The sequence below is a fragment of the Heterocephalus glaber genome, unplaced genomic scaffold (assembly GCF_053883595.1).
Source record: "Heterocephalus glaber isolate CG9 unplaced genomic scaffold, H.glaber_assembly_v1.0 deba00000738, whole genome shotgun sequence".
Classification (NCBI taxonomy): Eukaryota; Metazoa; Chordata; class Mammalia; order Rodentia; family Bathyergidae; genus Heterocephalus; species Heterocephalus glaber.
In genome coordinates this window covers 1268887-1290091 of record NW_028258161.1, presented here as the reverse complement: position 1 = coordinate 1290091, position 21205 = coordinate 1268887, and the positions used below count along the sequence as shown (strand labels likewise).

At 44.7% G+C, this 21205-nt stretch overlaps 1 protein-coding gene across 2 annotated transcripts in view; it reads left to right on the top strand.

The window, feature by feature from the left end:
* Lmx1a (LIM homeobox transcription factor 1 alpha) overlaps nt 1-21205 on the top strand; it is a 146368-nt gene that overhangs the window by 95273 nt on the left and 29890 nt on the right. For both annotated transcript variants that reach the window (XM_021244720.2, XM_087206823.1), the window contains one exon: nt 6843-7075. In XM_021244720.2, coding sequence (XP_021100379.1) covers nt 6843-7075 — 233 coding nt within the window. The remainder of the gene's footprint in view (nt 1-6842; nt 7076-21205) is intronic.

Sequence of the window (21205 nt, the reverse complement as noted above, 5' to 3'; positions counted from 1 at the left end):
GCCACATGGTCTCTCAGACTCGCAGCAGCAGATTTTCCAGCAGACAGTTTTGGCTTATGGCCAATCCCTGTCTGCCTGGATGACCTCAGTTACCAAGTCAACATGGCACCTAATGAGTGCTGCTATGCTGCCCCCTCGTGGAGAGGGTGGAAACTGAGCACAGATTCCTGCCTTCTTGTTAAGGAGCTGCCCAAGACCCTCTCCTACTTTCTGAACCAAGACTCCTCTACTTGATCAAAACTAGTTTCAGTGCTACTTGTGGAATTGGACATGATCTACAGTAGCCTAATATCCAAGATTAAAGATGGCTTTGATTTCTTATTTTGGTGCGGCAAAACAGCATATCACAGTGGGCTCAAATTGGAATGAGAGTCTTGTGTGTATTTATTTCATTGTTTGACCTTCTAATTTTCTAAGATATGGAGGCTTTGAGAAGATCCCTTTAAGGTCTTCAGGGCTCTGGGTGAAGGTGAATGAAAATATTGGCCTTTCTAAACATACCACTGGGCCAGGAACTGTCCGGAATATCACAATGGGGCTCCCTTTGTCTTCTCACTCAATCCTCATGGCTTGAGTTTGCCCAAGGCTACTGTGATTTACATGAGGCCTGCATATGGGCAGGTTGTCATTGTGCTGGGTGGGGGATGTGGGAGTCTCAGGGCATGAAGTGTCTGGTGTGTCCAGTGGATGATGGGGCAGATGACGGGGGACATTGGAGGGGGCCATGGCAGTTCCTGGGCGAAAAGTCAGGTACACTGATACTGAGAAGAGAGCAAAGCCTCTGTTCCTCTCTTGGATTTTACTTTGATATATAACACAGGAAAGCATTACAGGGAACTGTGCCAGAACTGTTGGTTGGGTATATTGGTCAGCGTTCTCCAGAGAAACAGAACAAATAGGATAGATTTAGATCCATGGTGGAGGTTTTTAGGGGAATTGGCTCATGTGCTTATGCAGCCTGAGAAGTCCCCTGACATGCCGTCTGTGAGATGGGGAGCTAGGACAGCTGAAGTGGAGCTCTCAGCGTGAGGCTGGAGGCCGAGGACCTGGGGGCTCCAGGACTCCCTGAGCCCTGGAGGCTGCAGGCTGATGAGCTGATTGGATGGCACTCACCTGCACTGGGTGAGGGACCTTCCTTACTCATTCCAATCTCATCCAGAAACACCCTCCAGACATACCCAGAAAAGTGCCTCATAGGTAAATCCCAAGATAATGCCAAAGGAGAGCCCTAAGCTGAGCCCATCACAGCAGGCAGGAACTCAGGCCTGGCGGGCGTCTTGGGCTCTCTGATGCTGCCAGACAGGTTTCTAAGTCCACACATAGCACCGCATTGAAGAACTGGCTCTACCGTGCCTGCATTACCTGCTCCAGTCCTTCTTTTCTTGTGCTGCCTTCCCCCGATTCTCATTCACTTACCCTTTGTCTTTATGATCTATCATCTTTAAAACGACTGATTCACCTCTCATATTTCATAGTCAGCTTTTTTTCTCCATCATCATCATCATCATCACCACCACCACTGCAATAAGGACCATTTTATTGAGGATTTATCATATGCCAAGAACTATGCTAAGCAGCCTTAATCCATTAGTTCAATTAATTCTTATGGGGATGCTATGAGGTAGGTTCTTTTATCCCCATTTTATAAGTGAGCAAACTAAGGCTGCCATAGCCCAATCAAGGCCTCAGAGGTAATGAGTAGGGGATTAGGAACTTGGACTTAAGTTAATCAATGCCTCCATGTTGCCTCCTTGTGTTCCTGTTTGTTTCTATGACTTAGTCTCTCTCGGGCTGGGCTTCCTTAGTTCTTCCTGGGTCTAACTCATCCCTACATTTTCCCCTACACAGTAAGTCCCTGACTTACAAACATTTGAGTTTTGGACTTTCACAGGTATACTGTGTAAGACTCACTACAGCTTACAAACAAATGTGACTTACGAACAGTTCTCCCGGAATGGAACTTGTTTGTGAGTCTGGACTTACTGTACTCTGAAAACAGTGACCTCTGCCAGGTTATCCCGTATATAAAGTTCCAGCAAGAATCATCTGCGCTTCTTTATTTACTACCTTAGACCTGTTCCCTAATGGTTTCTCAGGATCAAGCCTTTATAGCTACTTTTTTTTTTTTTTGCAGTCCAGAGTTGAAACCACAGCTTTACACATGTTAAGCAAGTGCTCTGTCACTCAGCTATATCCCTGGCCCTTTTTACATTTTTAGTTTGAGATAAGGTCTCCCTGTGTTGCCCAGGCTGGTCTTGAACTTGTAATCCTCCTGTCTCAGCCTCCCCTGATAGCTGGTATCACAGGTGTGTGCAGCTGCTCCCAGCTGTATCTGCTTTTGAGATATTCTCATCTTCTTAGCTACAGGACTTCCCAACCCTGCAATAAACACAAAGAACATAAGGATGAGCATGAGTTAAGAGATTAGGCAGTAGACTTTGCGGAAATGGAAAGGGGATCTGGAGACAGAGGAGATGGGAGAGGGGAGGGGACAGAGAAGTAAAGATAATTAAGATTCCATGTGTATGTGTACCAATTCCTGGGATAACTGTAATTATTATGTATCACAAACATATACTAATAAAAATTACTCAGCTTAGAGGATGTCAAAGATGGTTTAGGAAAGATGGATAGAAAAACGCTATCTTCCAAAAGGCATTAAAATATCTTATATATCTACGTATATGCGTATATCATTATATACACATATGTAAAATTATACACAATTAGTCTATATGATGGTTATATAAAACTATGTATATATAATTAGTCATATCTATGAAGTGTCTGTGTGGGAGAGAGGGTGTGTGTGCCTGTCTTTCTGTCTGTATGCACCATCTCTCTTAGCCTTAGCTGTTTTACCTGCATCCCTGTGTAAATGATACTGAGCTTGAAAAGATTTTGTTTGGAGAGTTACTCTAGCAAGGCCATGTCCCGCCAAAACACTGCAGATTTGATTGAGGTGCGGGCAGCGTGGGCTTCTCTTGTGAAAGGCGTGAGCAAGGAGACAAAAGAGAGTGGAGGCATAGTCCTCTTGGTCCTCTAAGTTTCTGGCATAAACCCGGTCCCAGGCAGTACTTTTCATGAAGAAATGAGAGATGAGAAGCAAGAGGTGGTGCCCTTTCTGAGGCCCGGTAACGGCAGAGCCTTTGGCACAGGCCATTTTGCTCTAGGCCTGGGACTGTTCCCCTAGTTGACTTCTGTGCTTTTCCTCTTTTGCTTTCCCCGTTGGCCCCTGGCGCAGGGCAGAGTGGAGAGATCTGCTTCACTGGATGATCTCGGCCCAAGTGGGGAGGAAGCCGGGCCCATGGCTTGGTCTGAGAAGCATGCTCTGCCTGGCAGCAGCCCGAGTGTGGCACCCCCTGGGTCCATCTCCTGGGACAGCACCATGCTCTGGAGATGAAGTTGTGCCTTTGCAAAGCTGGGAGTGGTCACCCGGCTGAGGAGGAAGGGCTCTCTTAGGATGGGGCTTAGGAAACCCTTAAGAGATGAGAAACACATTTGGGGCAAAAAAGAGAAATCCCTAAATGTCATAAAAGCAGAGGCAGGGCCAATGAAAATGACTAAGAGTAGTGTTATACTCACAGGTCATGAAGTCCTGGCATACAGGTTCTCAGAAGGGTAGGAACCGTGTGGTCTTTAGCAGGGGAACAAATGAAGGCTGCAGGGGAGCAACGCAGGCTCCCAGCCACACGGCCTGGACATGGTGAGGGCTGCCAGCCAAGATCAGCAGCTTTGCATCTTATAATCTGTGACCGTACAAGAAGGGGTGTAAGCAGGGCTTCATCGAATGGAACTTCAGTCAGTCTCTACCTCCAGGCCTGGCAGAGCACAGGGCAAACAGCAGAAGGAGTATGGAGGAAGAAGAACGGCAAGAACAAAGAACAAGAAGATAGAATGCTCAGTGACTGCTAGTCTAAGCTAAGTGGATGGGTCTCTCCTTTGTGGCTTTCCCAGCTACTTGTGTCTCCCAAATATACCAAGTGTGGCTGTTCATTTGGAGCCTGCTGCCTGCTAGAGAAAGTGAGTTCCCTGAGGACAGGGGTGGCCTTGTTTATCAGTGTCTCCAGGGCCTTCCTGAGAGGGCACTCAGCAGAGGGAAGATAGTGCTGAGGGCTTAGTCTCTGAAACAGGTAGTGAACCCAGTGTTTTTCATGAGGAAGATATGGCGATTCCCATTTACAGGTGAGGGAGCGAGGTGCGAAGAGGGGATGTGGGGAGCTTTGAGAGGCAGGGGAGTTTCTGATGGTGAGAAACCTCGGGCATCTGATGATTCTGGAAGCCTTGCCCGACTCCCGATGGCACCGTCTGCCAGGCTCTGAACCCAGAGCGAGGTCTCATTAGCATTCGGAGGGGGAAGTAACCGTGGGGGACGCATCCAGAGCATTAGGAGAAGACAGGCTGTGTTTTAATTAGGACCTGGACTTCCGAACAAATCCTTTTCTCTGCTTGTCTGAGCCTTAGAGAAAACAACTTGTGGGAGGTGCGCAGTCGGCAGCTGGGTCCACCGTGGTACCAGTGCATCTGTGTACACATCTGGCACACAGGTGGTGGGCGCATGTGCCTTTTCTCCTTGAATTGCTCTGGGTTGAGAGAGAGTTACAGAGGTGAGGGTGACCTGGTTTGGACCCAGAGGGGGAGAGCTGATGGCGAGGAGCGGGAGTGCCCATCCTTGGCCTGGGATCCCCAGTGACCATGACCACTTCACGATTTGAGCCCAGACAACTCCCGCCACTTCCTCCAGTCAACATGGCAGGCTTTCATTGTTGACTCACTCCAACCCTCCCTTCTCCAATTTCGGGAAAATTTTTGGAGTAGGCAACAAAAAGAAAAGGGGAAGAGAAAGAGGAGATTAAGGGGGTAGAAGTTAGACAAGCACAGATGCTACCACCTGCTGTTGCAGATTCTCAAGTGCTTGTTGACTCCCTGGGAGTTTGCCTTGAGTCTGTTTAACAGTCAGTTCCTGGGGAAGGGGAGGAGAAGCAGGACGTGGGGACAAAGGGCCTTTGACTGGCTCCTGGAAAGGCGCTGATTAGTTTGCTCAGGTTGGCAAACAGTGACTGGGGACTTGGGGCCCAAAGATGAACTGGGTAGATTTTCTACCTAATGTGTGGTATCCAGCAACACAGGAGGGAGGGAGTAGGGAGTAAAGGCAAACACTTCAGGGACTGGTGTGAGCTTCCAACAGAGACTGGAAAAACTATCCTGGGCACCTGGAGGAAGGGAGAGGACAGAAGGGCCTCTGGTACCTGGAGTTCTGGTTTAGGGTCTAGCGTGCTTTGTTAGTGGTGAAAGAGCCCTACCAGCTCTCTGGACTCTCCCCCAACTTCACCCTCCTTCCTGAGGTTGAGAGGCAGAATATCAACATAGGTGTTTCTGAGGTGTTCCCCACGGCCAAGGCCAGGAAGGATGGGTGTGGTGGCCCAAGGCTTGTGTGAAAAGCAAGAGAGCACAGGCACTTCCAATCCTGCAGCTTGACCCCTGTCCCAGGAGACTGCTTCCTAGTGGATTCATGGCAGGTGACTTCATTCCCTTCTCCAAGCCTTGGCTCCCATTGCTCAGTGTTTGAATGGCTTCCCTTTTTCTTGTGCCAATCTGTGTGTCATGCATCCTTGGGAATTTCTCCTTAGCTTCCTCTTTACTCCACCCCAAAAACTCTTCCCTTCTTCCAGGAGGCTTCCAAGATAAATACACTGTATGCCAATAGTAGCTTAAAGCTATAAACTAGTACAATTTTATGGTTGGGAAATTACTGAATATTATAATTTTTTTCATATACGCTATAGCTTTATATCATTCTATTTTGTATCATGGGATGCTGCTTTGTACTGATCTTATATTCTGTTTCCTAATGACAAATCCCTAAGGGTAGATATTATTTATCTACTAAAGAATTTATTTTTTGTTTACTCTTTCTTCCACAGATATGTGAGCTTTATGGGATGGGGGATTTGTCTTGTATCCACCTAAGCCTACAACAATGCCTGACACACAACAGACATTCTATAGACACTCGTGTCTGTAGAGAATGCTGTCGGGTGCTGCTTTCCTTTCCTCCCTACCCTGTTAAAACACAGAGTTTACTGTGTGCTGCAGGGTGCATGGTGAATGCTTGTGAATAATGAAAGGATGAAAAAGCAGAAGACAAAACGATTAAGTGAATGTGTGAATAAGCTTTTGAGATGGGATCGGCCACACTGAAGCCGCCATGGTCGTAGGTCTGTCTGTAGGAAAACGCTCTTCAGTTATTCATGTTTCCTTAACTCCTGAGGTAGAGCTTATTAGCAGAGCAGGCTGGCATCAGCTCCCTGCAGATACCCTGAGTCGGCTCTGGTCTGTCTTTGTGAAGAAGGAAGTGGTGTGGACTTTTATGTGCTCACCCTGGATATTCTGTCCCACTTCGCCATTCTCTCCCTGACACCATCTGACCTTTCCACACCTATCAACTCCAGTACAGCGGGACAAACACAGAGAATGTTTTCCACAGAGCCCCTCTTTCCCCATTGTGCTACTACTTTAGAAAGCAAAACAACTCTTTATTTTGGTTAGGATATATTACTTAGCGCGTATGCCAAATCTTTGACAAATGCAATTATGGTATCATCAGACAAGATGAAAAAAGATTAAAAAAAAACTTTAGGTCTTTCTTAGGCCACCCTGGATTGTTATAGATCTGGAGTGACCAGGAAGAGTCTGGATTACCTGGTGTCAAGTATATTCCAGTCCAAGCTTCCTTGAACCAGGTCTTCGAAGTCTTTTTGCTGTTGACCCAACGGGAGCCCTGGGCCCGAACCAGGTCTTTCTTACAGTGTCTGTCCTCTCTCCCTCTCTCCTGCTGCCAGGTTATTTGCTGTCAAATGTGGGGGCTGCTTTGAGGCCATCGCACCCAATGAGTTTGTGATGCGAGCCCAGAAGAGCGTGTACCACCTGAGCTGCTTCTGCTGCTGTGTCTGTGAGCGGCAGCTTCAGAAGGGCGATGAGTTTGTCCTGAAGGAGGGGCAGCTGCTCTGCAAAGGGGACTATGAGAAGGAGCGGGAACTGCTCAGCCTGGTGAGCCCAGCGGCCTCAGACTCAGGTGAGTGTGGTGCAGTGGGCAGGGGTCGCAGTGGGCTGCCAGAACAGAGTGAGGTGGCCGTCTGGGTTGCTTCCTTCCTAGAGAGCCAGCTGTCTGGGCAGTCTATCTCCATGGCAAGGCAGTTCTGTATATTTCAGTAACTTTCCTTCTAATCTCTGAGTCATTGTTTACCAATCAGCTACTGCCAAGATGATGCTGTGTAACAAATTTCCCCTACATTCAACGGCATAAAACCATGATCACTTATTCACATATCCATTGTCTCCAGGTTCAGTGAAGTGACTCTGCTTCAGGCTGAAGTTCTTCAAGTTAGCTAGGATCTGCTGATTTCAGCTGAGCTTAGCTCCAGGCTTGGATGAGTTTCAGGTCCACTCTTCGATTTATTCTGTGTTCCAGGTTAGAAGAGCAGCACCTTCAGGACATGATCTCCTAGTAATGGTCAAAGTGCAAGAAGGCATGCCCAGCCACACAAGCACATTTCCAGCCTCCGCTCACACCGTGTCTGTCAGTGTCCCATTAGCCAAACCAGATTACAAGGTCAAACTTGAAATCATGTGGTGGAGAAATGTACTCTGTGCAGCACAAAGCCTTGCTGGGATCACGAATATTACCATGTATAACATGCAGTATGGGGTAGTATTAAAGGGAATCATGAATCGGAGTCATTCATGATGAATTCAGTGACAATCACTGAACTTTTCTCAGTCTTTATTTCCTCATCTGTCAAGTGAGACAGCTGGACTTTAAGGCTTGATGGGTCACACAAGGAAAGGAACCAGAATGTATGTGTTCTTCCTCTTCCTCACCTACCCGTCCCCCACCCACAATGCCTGCAGCAGAGGAGAAAGAGAGACTATAGGAGAATGGAGAGGTTTTCAGAGCAGGTGTTATGGGGCCAGAGAATTGAAACTGAAAATTTTCAGTTGAAATTGAAACTCTCCAAATTAAGCACAGAGTGCCTTTTCAGGGTGTTTGAACTCTTGGGGGTAGTTTGTCTTCCCTCAAGACTCTGTGAGCTTCAGCTGGGTATGATGGTGCATGCCTGTAATCCCAGCACTCTGGGAGGCTGGGTCATAAGGATTGAAGTTGGAGCCCAGCCTGGGAAACTCAGCAACTTAGCAAGGCCCTGTCTTAAAAGAAAAATATAAAAGGCTGTGGATGTAGCTCAGGGCAAAGGCCCTTGATTCAATCCCCAGTACCAGCGAAAAAAGAAAGAATCCATAAGGTGATACTATTTGCTAGTTCTTGCCATTGCAATTCCAGCCCAGTCCCAACTCCAGCACACTGACCAGGAGTTCTGTAAACTCCCTCTTCTCATCTTTCCAGCTTCCCTGGGAACCTCCGCCCCTCCTGCTTTGTATCCAGCTTTGCATCTGTCAGAGGGTCTCACTCCCTACTCAGGTGTGAGGGTCTGTTCCTTCTCTGTCTCACTGTCACACTCCTTTGTCTTGCTAGCATATCCTTTACGCTTCCATCCAGGGTCTGCTTCACAAGGAAAACTCTTAGTCCCCATAATGGGGGACTTTACCCTCCATATCTACTGCCTAATTTCTACTATTTCAAAGTAGCTGATGGTCATTCTTGCCACAGCCCTAAGCTCCCTGAGGGAGAGCGAGTGTGTCATTTGCCACTGTATCCCCAGGGACCTATATCCCACAGGTCTGGACACTGAGCATCAACTCTGTTAAAGAACAAATAAACTGAAAAGTAAAAGCACCATGGCCTGGTGCTTAAGTGCCCGACCTTTGGAGACAGGCAGGAGGGGTGCCTTATTCTGGCTGCCCCACTTACATGTGTGACTTTGGGAGAGTCTTTGAGCCTCTGTAAGCCTCCATTTCCACAACTATCAAATAGTGACCATCACACCTGTTTTGGGAAACAAACAAGACGGTGCACACAGAAGCCCAGTGCTGAGTCAGTGCTGGTGCTGGGCCTCTGTTGGATGATGGCTTCTTTTATCGCCTCTGGTTCTTCTTTCCCATTCTTGCCTGCAGCCTTAAGTGAACAGATACCTGGGCAACTTCTTTGGTCCCTGGTGGTCTCAAGAGTTCCTGGTTTTGTTTCAGTCTGAGGGAAATTCTTCTTGCCTGGAAACCTGGAGGATCTGCCTGGGAAATTAGTCCCATTCTACACTGATCTTAATATTTGTTTCTTGGTATAATGCCAACTCACCCTTAGGCAGCATCTCAGTCTTCCTTCAGGTGTTCTGCTGTGCCTGCCCATGAGACCTTCGTACTTTCTTGTTGTTTGAATAAAATACCTGGCACCTACAACTTAAAGAAGGAGAAATTTGTTTGGCCTACAGTTTCCCGTGGGGTCAGTCCCTAGTTGGATAGCTCTAAGACAGAAATGGCTTGGTGGAAGGGCTTAGAAGAGGAGAGCTTCTTACCTCATGGCAGCCAGGAAGCAGAGAGAGAAGAAAGGAGGTGGGAACAAGAATACATTCTTTCAGATCACACCCCAAGTGACCTGACCCCTCCACCCGGCCCCATCTCTGAGCATATGAGACTTGAGGGGACAGTTTTAGATCTAAACCCTAAAAGCCTCTTCCCATATAGTGCAGAATCTTCCAGTTCCAAAGGAGCTTTGGTGCCATGATGGCCAGAATACCAGCATGACCTTAGAAAGACTTGCACACCCAGAGGGACCTACATTCTCCTTCATGTGAAAATAAGCACTGTGGTGTCACCATTCTTTATAAATGACTTGTAGGGCTTGATCCCTAAGTTATTTAACTGGTCATGCTTTTAAGGTTTACAATATTTTATTTGAACTCAAGGCATTGCATTGTTACTGCCCCCTCCCTCAAATAACAAAAAGCAAAAGCTGGATTTAAGCAGCCATCACAAATAGCATTATGATATCCAGACCAAAGGGGGAGCAACAGGTATTGCCTGATCACATTTTTAGCAACATGTTCAGTTCTGAGCTTTTCTCTTTGAGACTGATATGGACAAACCAGAGCTTTCCAGGCCACTCATTTGTGTATCGTTCAGTAATCACATCTCAAGTGAATGTTTGTTATATGACAATGATTTAAGGGTGGGGAGATCTCAAAACCATGTCTACTGGAGGAATTATAGATGTGTAGCCTAAAAAATGAAAATTAAATGAAGACATAATCGCCTTCAAATGATCAAATCAGACCACTTTTTATTCTGATTTTAGAGAGACAATGAGAATTTATTCATTCATTTAACAAAGTGGTTGAGTATTTGCACTAAAAAGGTATAAAGGAAGCAATTTTCAACTAGGCACAGGGAATGTTGGACTTTCACTCTAATAACTGGATCCAACAAAGACTAAAATTACCAAGAAATACACCTTACACATGTTGACACTGATTTTGTGTGGTGTGAGGGAGGAAATCCTAGGAGACCCTTGTCTCTAGAAACCTATAATTGTTTTCCGAGCTTTAAAGTGATATTGTCAACCACTCATTTTGGGAATTATATAAATGGTGCCTGTCATAGAAGGTTTTGGTATGTCCAAGCTTGCCTCGCTAACGAGAGGACAGGCTTTTAGAGAACAGGTTTGTAACTTTTAATTTCTTTGTTTCTTTAGTAAAGCTTAGCATGACCAGGAGAACAATAAGTGATCAGTAAATATCTAATGAGTTTAGCTAAATATTTTTAAAAGACAGCCACCTTATGTAAGGGCTGCATAGAAAGCGGTTTTAAAATTTGTCCCCGTACAAATACAGTTCTTCCTCTTGTTTCTGTCCTGGATGACTTACATATTGTAGGTACTTGATAAATATTTGTTAAGTGAATGACTGTCTTGTCATCTTTAACATTTTTTTTTTTTGGTACCGGGTATCAAACTCGGGTCCTTGCACTTGCAAGGCAGGCAGTGGAACCACTGAGCTAAATCCCCGGCCATCTTTAACATTTTTATCAATGACTTGGATGAAGATGCCATTTGCAGATGACACAATCCTGGCAGGGAATGGTGGAGTGGCAGCTGATACACTCCATGTTCTGAATGATTTTGACAAGCTAGCAGAGAAGCACAAAGCTGGGGAGATGAAATCTCACCCTCAGGTTCCAAAATCCTACTGAAATTGTGTGAAATGTGGCCTTTTTTGATAGAATGCCATGTGGGGTTATAGTTGATGATACAGCCAATAGGATCCAAAAGACTTAAGCTGTATTACTAGAACTATAGTCTCCCTAACGTATAATTATAGTCCCTTTTTTTCGCATTGGTCAGAGAACATTTAGAATATATGAGCTCATTTTAAATGATGTCCTTCAGGAAGTCAGTGACTAGGAAGATTCTTGCGGAGAGTAATTAACTCCTTGTTAAATAAATGATAAATAGCTGAAGAAACAAAACATTTAGCTTTGTGAAAATAACTCTAGTGGGTTTCGTGAGAGTCATACCCAAGGTGGCACACCTGGTACTGAGGGTGAAATGACAGATTTTGGTTCAGTATAAAGTAGATCCATGTCTGACACTGGTACCCACTGGACTGCCTTCATGGGGAGTGAACTTGCTTATCCTTTAACATTGTAATTACAGTTGGTGGGAAATTGGATCGATGACTACTAGGTCTACTTCCATCTAGGATACCAGAACCTGTAATTTTATGATGCCAGCTTATCTAACACAAAAGCACATGACAGGCTCACAGCTATGCAGGACACCAAAGTCAAAAATTCTTCACCTGGTGGATGGTCGATTTTTAAAAAAGTTATTTATTTATTTATGTATTTATGTGTTTATTTTTTGGATGATCTTTTTTGATATGGCCCAGTCTCTTCTGTCCTGGCCTCCGCTCTGCCAGTAGCCTTGAAGCAGCCTCCCAAGCAAATGGATGAGTTTTGTAGCCAGAGACACAATTTTCATTGGCTTATTGGGCAGTTTGGATGCCTAGGGTTTCTAGAAGAGATCTTGTGACATTCAGGCCTGAGATCTCCTTCACCAGAGAAGGTGATCTTGCAGTGGCTAAGCGCTTTGAAGGTGATCCGGTTCAGACTTCACCAGATGGTCCTCCAGCCTCTGCTTGAGCATCTCAGGCATTGGGGAATCCAAGGAGATAGAAGGGGACAAAAACCCATGCACTCTTTCTTCTCTTTACCTGCCACTCAATGCTGACTGCAAATGGGTAGGAGTTTTCCTCATACGCCAAGCAAGGCTCCATCAGACAGGTGGGCCATTTGCTCAGTTCAATGCTGACCCTATCTACCTAGAGACAATGTCAGATCCCACAGGTTAAAGACTCAGGTGTCATGAAGCTGTCCCCTGTGCTTAGATGCCAGTTCCCAAGTTAAAGGTTGTTGCCTGCATCCCAATGGACTGGCTATAAATTATGGGTTCCAGGATTCTCACTCAGGTCACTTAATTTGTTAGAGCAGTTTACAGAACTCAGGGAAACATTTCGCTTACATTTACACATTCATTACAAAGATATTTTCAAGGACACAGATGAACAGCCCAGAGAAGAGATATACAGGGCAAGGTATGTGGCGAGGGTCTGTAGCTCCTGTCCTCACTCTGGGATGTCACCCACTGGGAGCCTCCTGGTGTTCAGCTGGCTGGAATCTACCCAGACCTTGTCCTTCTGGTTTCTTTATGGAGGCTTCATTACATAATGTGATTGATTATGTCATTGGGCATTAATGATCAACTCAGCCTTTATCCCCTCTCCCCGGCCCAAGGCTGGTGAGTGGGACTGCAAGTCCTTCCACTCTAATCCCACCTTGGTCTTTCCAATGACCAGCCCTGCTCTGCAGCTGTGCAGCGGCCCCCAGCCACTGGTCCTCTCATTAGCACACAAAAGATATTCTTATTCTGGAGACTTCAAAAGTTTTAGGAGCTTTCTGACGGGACACTGGAGAAAGACCAGATATATTTCACAACATCACAGGAGTAGTCGATCCCAGATTCTACAGTATTTTATTAGAATTGTTATATTGAGCCCCAATGTCTGCCTTGGTCCATATGTAACCTTCAACCTTGGTCTTAGCTGCTCTACTTTCAGAACCTCAAAAATAAGTCAGCTGCTCCCCTACCTGAGACAGCCTTAAAAGTGAAGGCAGAACTCCTACCTAGGAGATCTATGAGACCCTCTAAGTCTTTTCCTTTCTAGTTCTGCCCGTTCTTCCAAAAAGCCCTTATAGGAGGCCTATTGCTCTATCTGTGAAAATACTACTGTTTCTTTAAAAAGTACCAGTAAGAAGGGCCTACACGCTTCCATATGTAGTCTGAATAGTACAGTGTTATTTCTGCTACTTGTCATGAATGTCATGCTCTCCTGATGAATCCATGATTTCACTAGTTGTTTTGACCTGGAAGTGAGGCAGGAAGTGCGGCAGGAAATGAGGTGGTTGTGGGCATGTTGCTTATTTATCTACCCTTTGTCTTCATGTTTTCTTTTAAAATTAGAAGTCACCTGAGATTGTCCTGTGCAGTAATTTTTTAAAAATCTGTTTTTAAATAGAAAGTTTATGTTTTGAAATAAAATTTAAATTTATAGAGCAGTCACACATAGGACAGAAGTTCCCATGAACCCTTCATCCATTTCCCCATGAAATTAACATTGTACATAGCCTCAGTACACTCATTGAGACTAAAAGTAACATTGGTGTAGTACTATCGACTAAGTTTCATTTGATTTCATGAGATGTTCTACCAATGTGTTTTTCCACTCAAGGATTTACATGATACCATGTTGCATTTAGTTTTAGGCTATTTTTAAGTTAAATATCCCTTTTTCCTATTTTGGGGATTACTGAAGAATATCTAGTCAGAATTTCATATTTTGTTTCTCCACCCAATAATATTTTTTGCATTTCATTTCTTTATAGTGTTCCTTACGATGGGATCAAATTTCATTTTTTAGCTTGTTTATTTTGAGGTTGGTTTGTTTCCCATTTATCTTTTCCTTTCAGGAGACCTGTGTGCATTTCAGATTACGCTTAGGCTTTATTCTTTGGCTACGGCAGGCTCTTTTAGCCTCTCTACTTAAGTTTTTGTTTGTTTTGTTTTGTTTTTTGCCATATTGGGGATTGAACCTAGGGCCTTGTTGCATGCTAGGGAAGTGCACTACCAATGAGCTATATCCCCAGAACTTTTAACTTGCTGGGTTGACCAGGCTGGCCTTCTTCTGCAATGCTCCTGCCTTATCCTTCCCAGGAGCTGGGATTACAGTTGTATAGTTGATGCCACCCAGCTTCAGCTCTTCTGCTTTTATAGAGGGATTTTCCCAGAGGAAACATTGGTTGTGAAGTCTCCATATGAGGGCCCCTTTCTGCAAAGGACATTTTATGTTTTTGGTTGTTGCAGCAGGCCCTGGCCTCAGTTTATCAGGGAGTCTGGGCTGCAGCATGGAGCTTGAGGTGCTCCTTCCCGCGTGTTCTGTATTCATCCAGCCCAGCTTGGTACCTGGCATGCAGTAGGCACTCAGGAAATGTTTGCTTTTTGTGTGAATGAATTAAGTTTCTCCTGATTTACTTCTGATGTCCTTGACAAAGAAGCACAAACCTTCAGTATGACTTTCTTCTCATTGGAAGCGAAAGAAGATTCTTCACACATATTAGAGTTTTTGAGTCCTTCCTTCTAGGTCTCCTTGGGATATGGGATGCCGCTGCTTCAGGAGGTCCATGTGCCTCTCTTGCTTCTCTGGTCTTGAAATGCATCTTTCTCCTCTTCTCAGTTCCATTCATCAACATCCAGCACACATCTAAATTGTCTTCTACAACCTTGAAAGTGGCTCATCATCATCATCATCATCATCATCATCATCAATTACAGAAGTATTTCTTTCAGCCTACCTTATTCTCCAATAAATTAGACTAGAGAGGCAGTGATTACTTCAATGGTCTGAAAAACACCTGACTTTGGGGATTTTCTTTGTCAGTTCACAAGCTTGAATTTTACAATGCAAGATATAAAAGAAAAAGTCAACAGGAGGTCTGAGGAAGTCACATTCTGCATATTGTAGTCAAAGGCTTGGGCCCTGAAGTTAGACAGGTCTGAGTGTGTGCCCTGTGCTCACAAACACTACAAACTTAGGCAAGCTACAGCTCATCTCCAGGACCCAGTTTCCTAATCAGTAGAAAGGGGACCATAATACCTCTTGTGTAGGCTGCTGTATGAAAGAAGAGAGGCAGTGCCAAGCAAGGCCCTGAAGTTTGTTTGGTGCTAAGTCAGTGGCAGTGACCATTACTGTGACCTGGTGCAGGGGCTAGTGTGGTTCTAGGTAACTCATGGCTTAGCTTATTTCACCAAAAATCCATAAATGTCTCTTTTTCTCTTTCAGATGCCTCTGGATAGCTGACCTGAGGCATCTCAGGGTGGGTGCGGAGAGTGACTACCATTTTGGGTGGCTAGGGTGCGCCAAGTGGAGATGGGCTCATTCATACATGGGCCTGCATGTCTCAAGAGACACTCTTCAGTTTCGAAACATTTTGCCCAGCATTGCATCCTGTAAACTCAGGGCAGAAGACCAGGAGGAGATAGTCTTGCAGTCATCTCTGGGACCTAACTGGAATTCCAAGCAAGAATGGGAAAGATTCATCAAACTTCTCTGCTGTTCTTTTACAGATTAGGAAACTGAGTCATATAATGGTTATGATTGGAGCTCTTTTGAGAGCCCAAGTGCCACCTTATTACTGAGCATAACATTTCCTGGCATATTACCCTGGGGTGGAGCTCCATGATTCTTGGTCTAATCTAGTAGTATGCCTTGTATCTTTGATTGAGTTCCTTCAGGAGTGGATTAGACGTCTCTCTTGTCACAGGACTCTTCAGTCCAGAAAGGACATTGAACTTGACAGCTACGTGTTAGTGAATACATTGTTCAGCTGAGGCCAAAATCATTTTTTTCTATCCTTCTATAGTCCTGTTAGCATTGCTCTCAGACACAGTGTAATCCATTCCTGTCCTCGTAGGTGGCCACCTTACCAACCTTACCTTACACCTCCAATTCCACATGTATTACAGACACCTTACACCATGATGGGCTATGGGCCAAATGCTGTCTTTTAGTTGCAGAAAAAGAAGGTCCAAGGAAATATGGAATACTGAACAGCACAACTGAGAAAAACGTCTCAAAGCCAGCATCCTAATGCCAGTAGAATAGTGATCCAACTTTGTGATAAGAGGGGACCAAGAAATGGAAAAGCGACATAGCTTGGCAATAAACCTTGCCCTTATTTTCTTTAATAAGTAAGGGGTGAGTCATGTTAAAAAAAACTTTAGTTGGGTATTACAAATACTTTGACAAACATATTGGTGAAAAAATATATTTAAATCACATTGTATATTTCCTCTAATGTAGCACATTGGAAAGACTCCTCTATAGCAGAAGTTTTCAGGAAATTTTTACTGCAGCTTAACAGAAATTACATTTTTTATCATGATCCAATATCCATATTCACCTGTGTATGTATATAAAATAAATTTTGACACTTAGGTGACTCACTGGTTGCCCTACCTGTTGACTCCTATTTGTCTTTAATTCTAATTTTAGCCTACTGTACTAATTTCACAAGCTACCGATGGATTATGGCCTAAAGTTTCAGAAATATTGCTACAAATTTTAATCATTTACAAACCTATCCCCAGGTTTTTGAATTGGTGTACATTTCTAAACTGCTAGGCCAATAATATATTATAATTATATGGACTCCATCAGGTATAAGAATAAGACAAAAGATATCATGTCCAGGGCGGGGATTTAGCTCAGTGGTGCCGCCACCTGACTTGCAAGGCAAGGTCCTGAGTTCGATCCCCAGTACCAAAAAAAGAGAAAAGATACCATGTCTGTCCCTGAAGATTTGGTACAGTGCTTTGCACACAGCAAACATGTAATAGGTGTTACCTTTTTTATTGATGTTATTATTATCAAAGAGACAGGAAGAACACACATATTTATATCATGACTAGCACAAAGGTCTGCAGGGACATTTTCTGACTTATTAATCTGGCATCCCCAGATGGTAGGCAAGAGGCAGTTATAATTGCTGAGCCTTTCAGCTTGTTTTAAAAATCAACAGTTTTGTCTCTTGTTAGTATCACAGCCATAAAATTCCCTACCAGAATTAATTGTTGCCCTCTGTTGGAAGTTCGGCCCTTTTTTTTCTTTTATTGAACTTTTGAATTCTAGTGTATTTGTTTTGTCTTCGTAATATAGAGGGAGAAATAAAAACACAAGATACTTGAGTCCGGGATAAGCCGGAATAAGAACTTAATTCTACCAATTACTGAGTCAGGACACTTGATACTGAAACAGGGGTTTAGCCCTGGTTATATTTCTGTGAGTTGGGTAGAGTTTATCTTCAGTACTTAAAAAGTTACAATCTACAGATTTAGACAACACATTATCTCCTTTCCATTGATGGCAATGTAATTTTGGGAATGTGTTCACACAATAATTTTATTTAAAATGAATAATTAAAATGATAACTTAAAATTAGGGCAGTTGTTTTGTAATGTATTTATCTGCAATAATGTGCTGCCTTTGTGAGTTCATTTTCTAGGCACAACCTCTGTAAGAAAAAAATGACCACATGGGCAGTTTTCAATGTGATTTTTGTATAATGATGATGAGAATAGTGTCCACAATTATTGCCACCTTTCTCTTGACAAAGCATTACTTGAAGCACTTTACATGAATTAACTAATTCAGTTTTCCCATCAAGCTGATGAGGAAAAGCAACGTTGCGATTATTCCCATTCTATAGGTAAAGATGAATGTGGGAAAATGAGCAATGTGTGGAAGACACTACAGCTCGTAATTGAAGGTCAGAATTCAAACCCAGGCAGTCTAGCTCCAGAAGGGCACACCAAGCACTGTGGCATTGCTGAGTTGCTAGAAATTCACCTGAATATAGAAATGGACCTCACATTTTGTTCCCACTGTGGCTCTATATGTCCATCTTTACACCGGGTCTTCTTTGGGTGTGACAGCATGCCTTTGCAGAATAATTGGCAAATGTTAAGGTTGCAGTCTGGACAGGCAGAGCCAACTTAAGAATTAGATTTTTCCTTACCTGACATAAAGTCTGACCACACACTTACTTTCTTTCTATCTTGTAGTAAGGGTCAGGGAGGTCATTGCAAGAAGAAGCTTGGGTGTTTTGTTTGTTTGTTTGTTTCCCTGACATTCAGTCAAGTCCATCAGTTTTAAGATTTTCCAACCAAGGGATGTCAAGATGGATATGAAGATGCTTCAGATCATTCACCGAGCAAATGAAGAATCACCCACCTCTAATATTTCCCTGTGCCTTGATATTTGTGACCAAGGAAAAACTCCCAAAGTCCTCTTTACTAGGGATTGGTGACAAACCAGGTTGGAAATTTCTCTGAGTACTTTGGTTGGTGTTTGGTGCTATAAAAAGTATTTGGAAAACAGGGTAATTTAAGTATCATTTGTGTTCTCAGTGGTCCAAATACAGGTTTGCACATTGGAAGCCAAAAAGCATGTTTAGGCTTTCTGGTGACTGTGACTGAGATTTGAGTACTGTGAGCATGTGTGTATCAGGTGGGATCAGTGTCTCCAGATGGTGTACAAAGTCAGATGTTCAAGTATTCCTTCTGAGGAATCTGTGAGGGCAGCAGAATGGCTGAACCTACTCAGAAGCTATTCCAGCCAGGAATTTGCTGGTCCTTTGCATTGCACAAGGACTGGGTATGGAGTGTGAACATACAGAGGTATATGAACCTTGACTATTAGGGAAATATTTTTTGAGCACAAACTATGTAGCAGGCCTATTGTAGATCACAAAGCTTCCATTCCAGTAGAGAGAGACCTCGTGTGACCAAATAAATAAAACAAGATTTTGGGCTGCCCTTCCTTATTCTTCCTAGATATTTCAAGAATGTTGGATACCTTAGGAATTTAGTCAGTCTGGGGACCAGGCTGGCTTTTATAAAGCCCCCTCGGTGGCTTTCATATGCAGCCAAGATTGAGAACCAGTGCCCCAGGAGGTCATGAGGCTTAGGGAAGATGCGGTGGGGTGCCTCAGTTTTTTTCCCAGTTGAGGAGGTTTGGTGCTGAGCTAGGGTAATACCAAAGGTAGAAGGCAGTGTTTTCCCTAGAGTGAGCAAGGGTAGCCGTCTGTGAGGTGAAACCAACACAAATCCAGAGTGAACAGTTATGAAAATTATTGTTTACGAGAAATTCAAACTTAACTGTATGTCCTGTATTTTATCTGGCAGCTTTAGATATAATAAGAATCGGGCAGGGGTGAGGGAAGGGAGAACCAAAAGAGGTGGTGACTGATGCTGGAGCCAGGAGGTATGGATAATGTTTGATTGATTGATTGGTTGATTGACTGATTGCTGACAGGGAGAAAAAAATGAATTCTGTCCCAGGACACCTGAGCTTCCGTGTCCCTTGTGTACAACAGGGTTTTGGCCCCCACCACACACTGGGAGGCTTCCCTCTCCTGGGCTTAGAGGGAATCTCCCGTTACCTTGGCAACTCCCTCCTGCCGCGCTATCACAACAGTTTGAATTACACCCGCCAGGCAGTCAGTCCCCGGCCCGCTTTTCCTTCTCGGTGTCGTTTTCCCTGCAGCCCGCGGGGTGGTGGGTGTCGGTGCCCGGTCCGGGCCCAGAACACTCCTTACCGGAGCTCCCTGAGCCTCGCTTCCCCGCGCGCCTTCGGCTTGCTCTTCAAAGGCCCTTTGCGAATGGGAGAGAGCGGGCGCAGACACACACACACGGACTGCACTTTTATGAGAAAATGCAGATAAAGAGCCCGGCGGTAGAGCCATATGTTCCCCATAATCTCCAAAGCCGTCACTTCAATTAGAGCCTCCCCTGAGTTCGAATGCCCAAGCCTGGGTAAACAAGCCACTGTGAAAGAAGACCTCGGTTTCCAATTAAAAGTGTACTAACATTTCTCCTTCCCTTAATTCCCGCCGAGCAAAGCCCCGCGCGGGCGGAGGCGCGGCCGCAGGGTCGCCGCGAGGTCGCTGTCGCCCGTCCCCACCAGGTGACGTCAGGCGGCCCGGGATTAGGGCCACCCTGCGCTCCCGCCGCGCCGTAGAGTTAATTAAAAGTAATGCCACGGTAAATCCGCCAGCTCTCGGACCAGCCTGCGAGAGGGGGCCTTCCAAAGCAGGTGCTGCGGCTTTGTGTGTGCGCGCGTGTACGTGTGTGTGTGTGTGTGTGCGCGCGCGCGCGCCTGTGTTCCTGTGTTGTGTGATTGAGGGCCATAAAAGGGAGGGTCATGCGGAATTTTTGCGGAATTTTTTCGGAATCAGAGACTATCATTTCCCTGCCTCTCACACTGCTACCCCCACCCCCTGCCCCAGCACTCCGAAAGAGACTGGGCATAGACACACGTGCCATCTGACCCATGCTTTCCTTTGGGCTCCCCGGGCTGAGTCCTGGTTTGGGTTCAGCTCCCCGGGTCTCCTGCCTACTGTGGCAAAAGTATCATTTTTCTGCAGAGTCATTGGCCACTATTCCTTCTCTTTTTTGTGCCCCAACCTTGACAACTCTAAGGGAATAAATAAATGGGAGCCAGATGTGAGGTTATTTAAATATCAGGGAAGCAACTTAGCACCTCATGGCATTCTGTAGGAGCTCTTTGGAGTGCTGAATCTCAACACTGCCGGCTCTGTGTCATGGCTTTCTGAAAATTTGGTTTCTGTGGATGTTTTCTGTTGGGTAGTCTTGGTGGAAAGTTGCCTGGTTTCAGAAGGAAGAATGATTGATAGATTAACTTTCTGGCCTACTCTCTTCACTATGAAAGAATCAAAGAATTGAAACCATTATCTGAAAAATTCCAGAAACATCAATAAGCAGAAAATCCTCACTAGATCATTCAAATGCAAATCGTTCTCCTCCTTTCATAAAATATCTACCCAAGTAATTACTTTAGTTTTTAGTTTGGCCTTGGCAGTGAAGACTTCAGAGAATTAGTCTCACTAAGTCCACGACTGTTTGTTTGCCCCTTACTCTCTGATGCTAACTAAATTAAATTGAGGCCAGTTCAGCAAACATTTTGAGAGCCGATCTGTCAGACACTGGGTTAGATACTAGTGATTGCAAGAGGAAGGGAAACCATCAGGTTCTCAGGTCCCTTAGTGATTAAGAATCTCCTGCAACAAAAGTATTATCATAAATACACATGACTGCCACCTACAGCGGGGATACATCATGCTATGG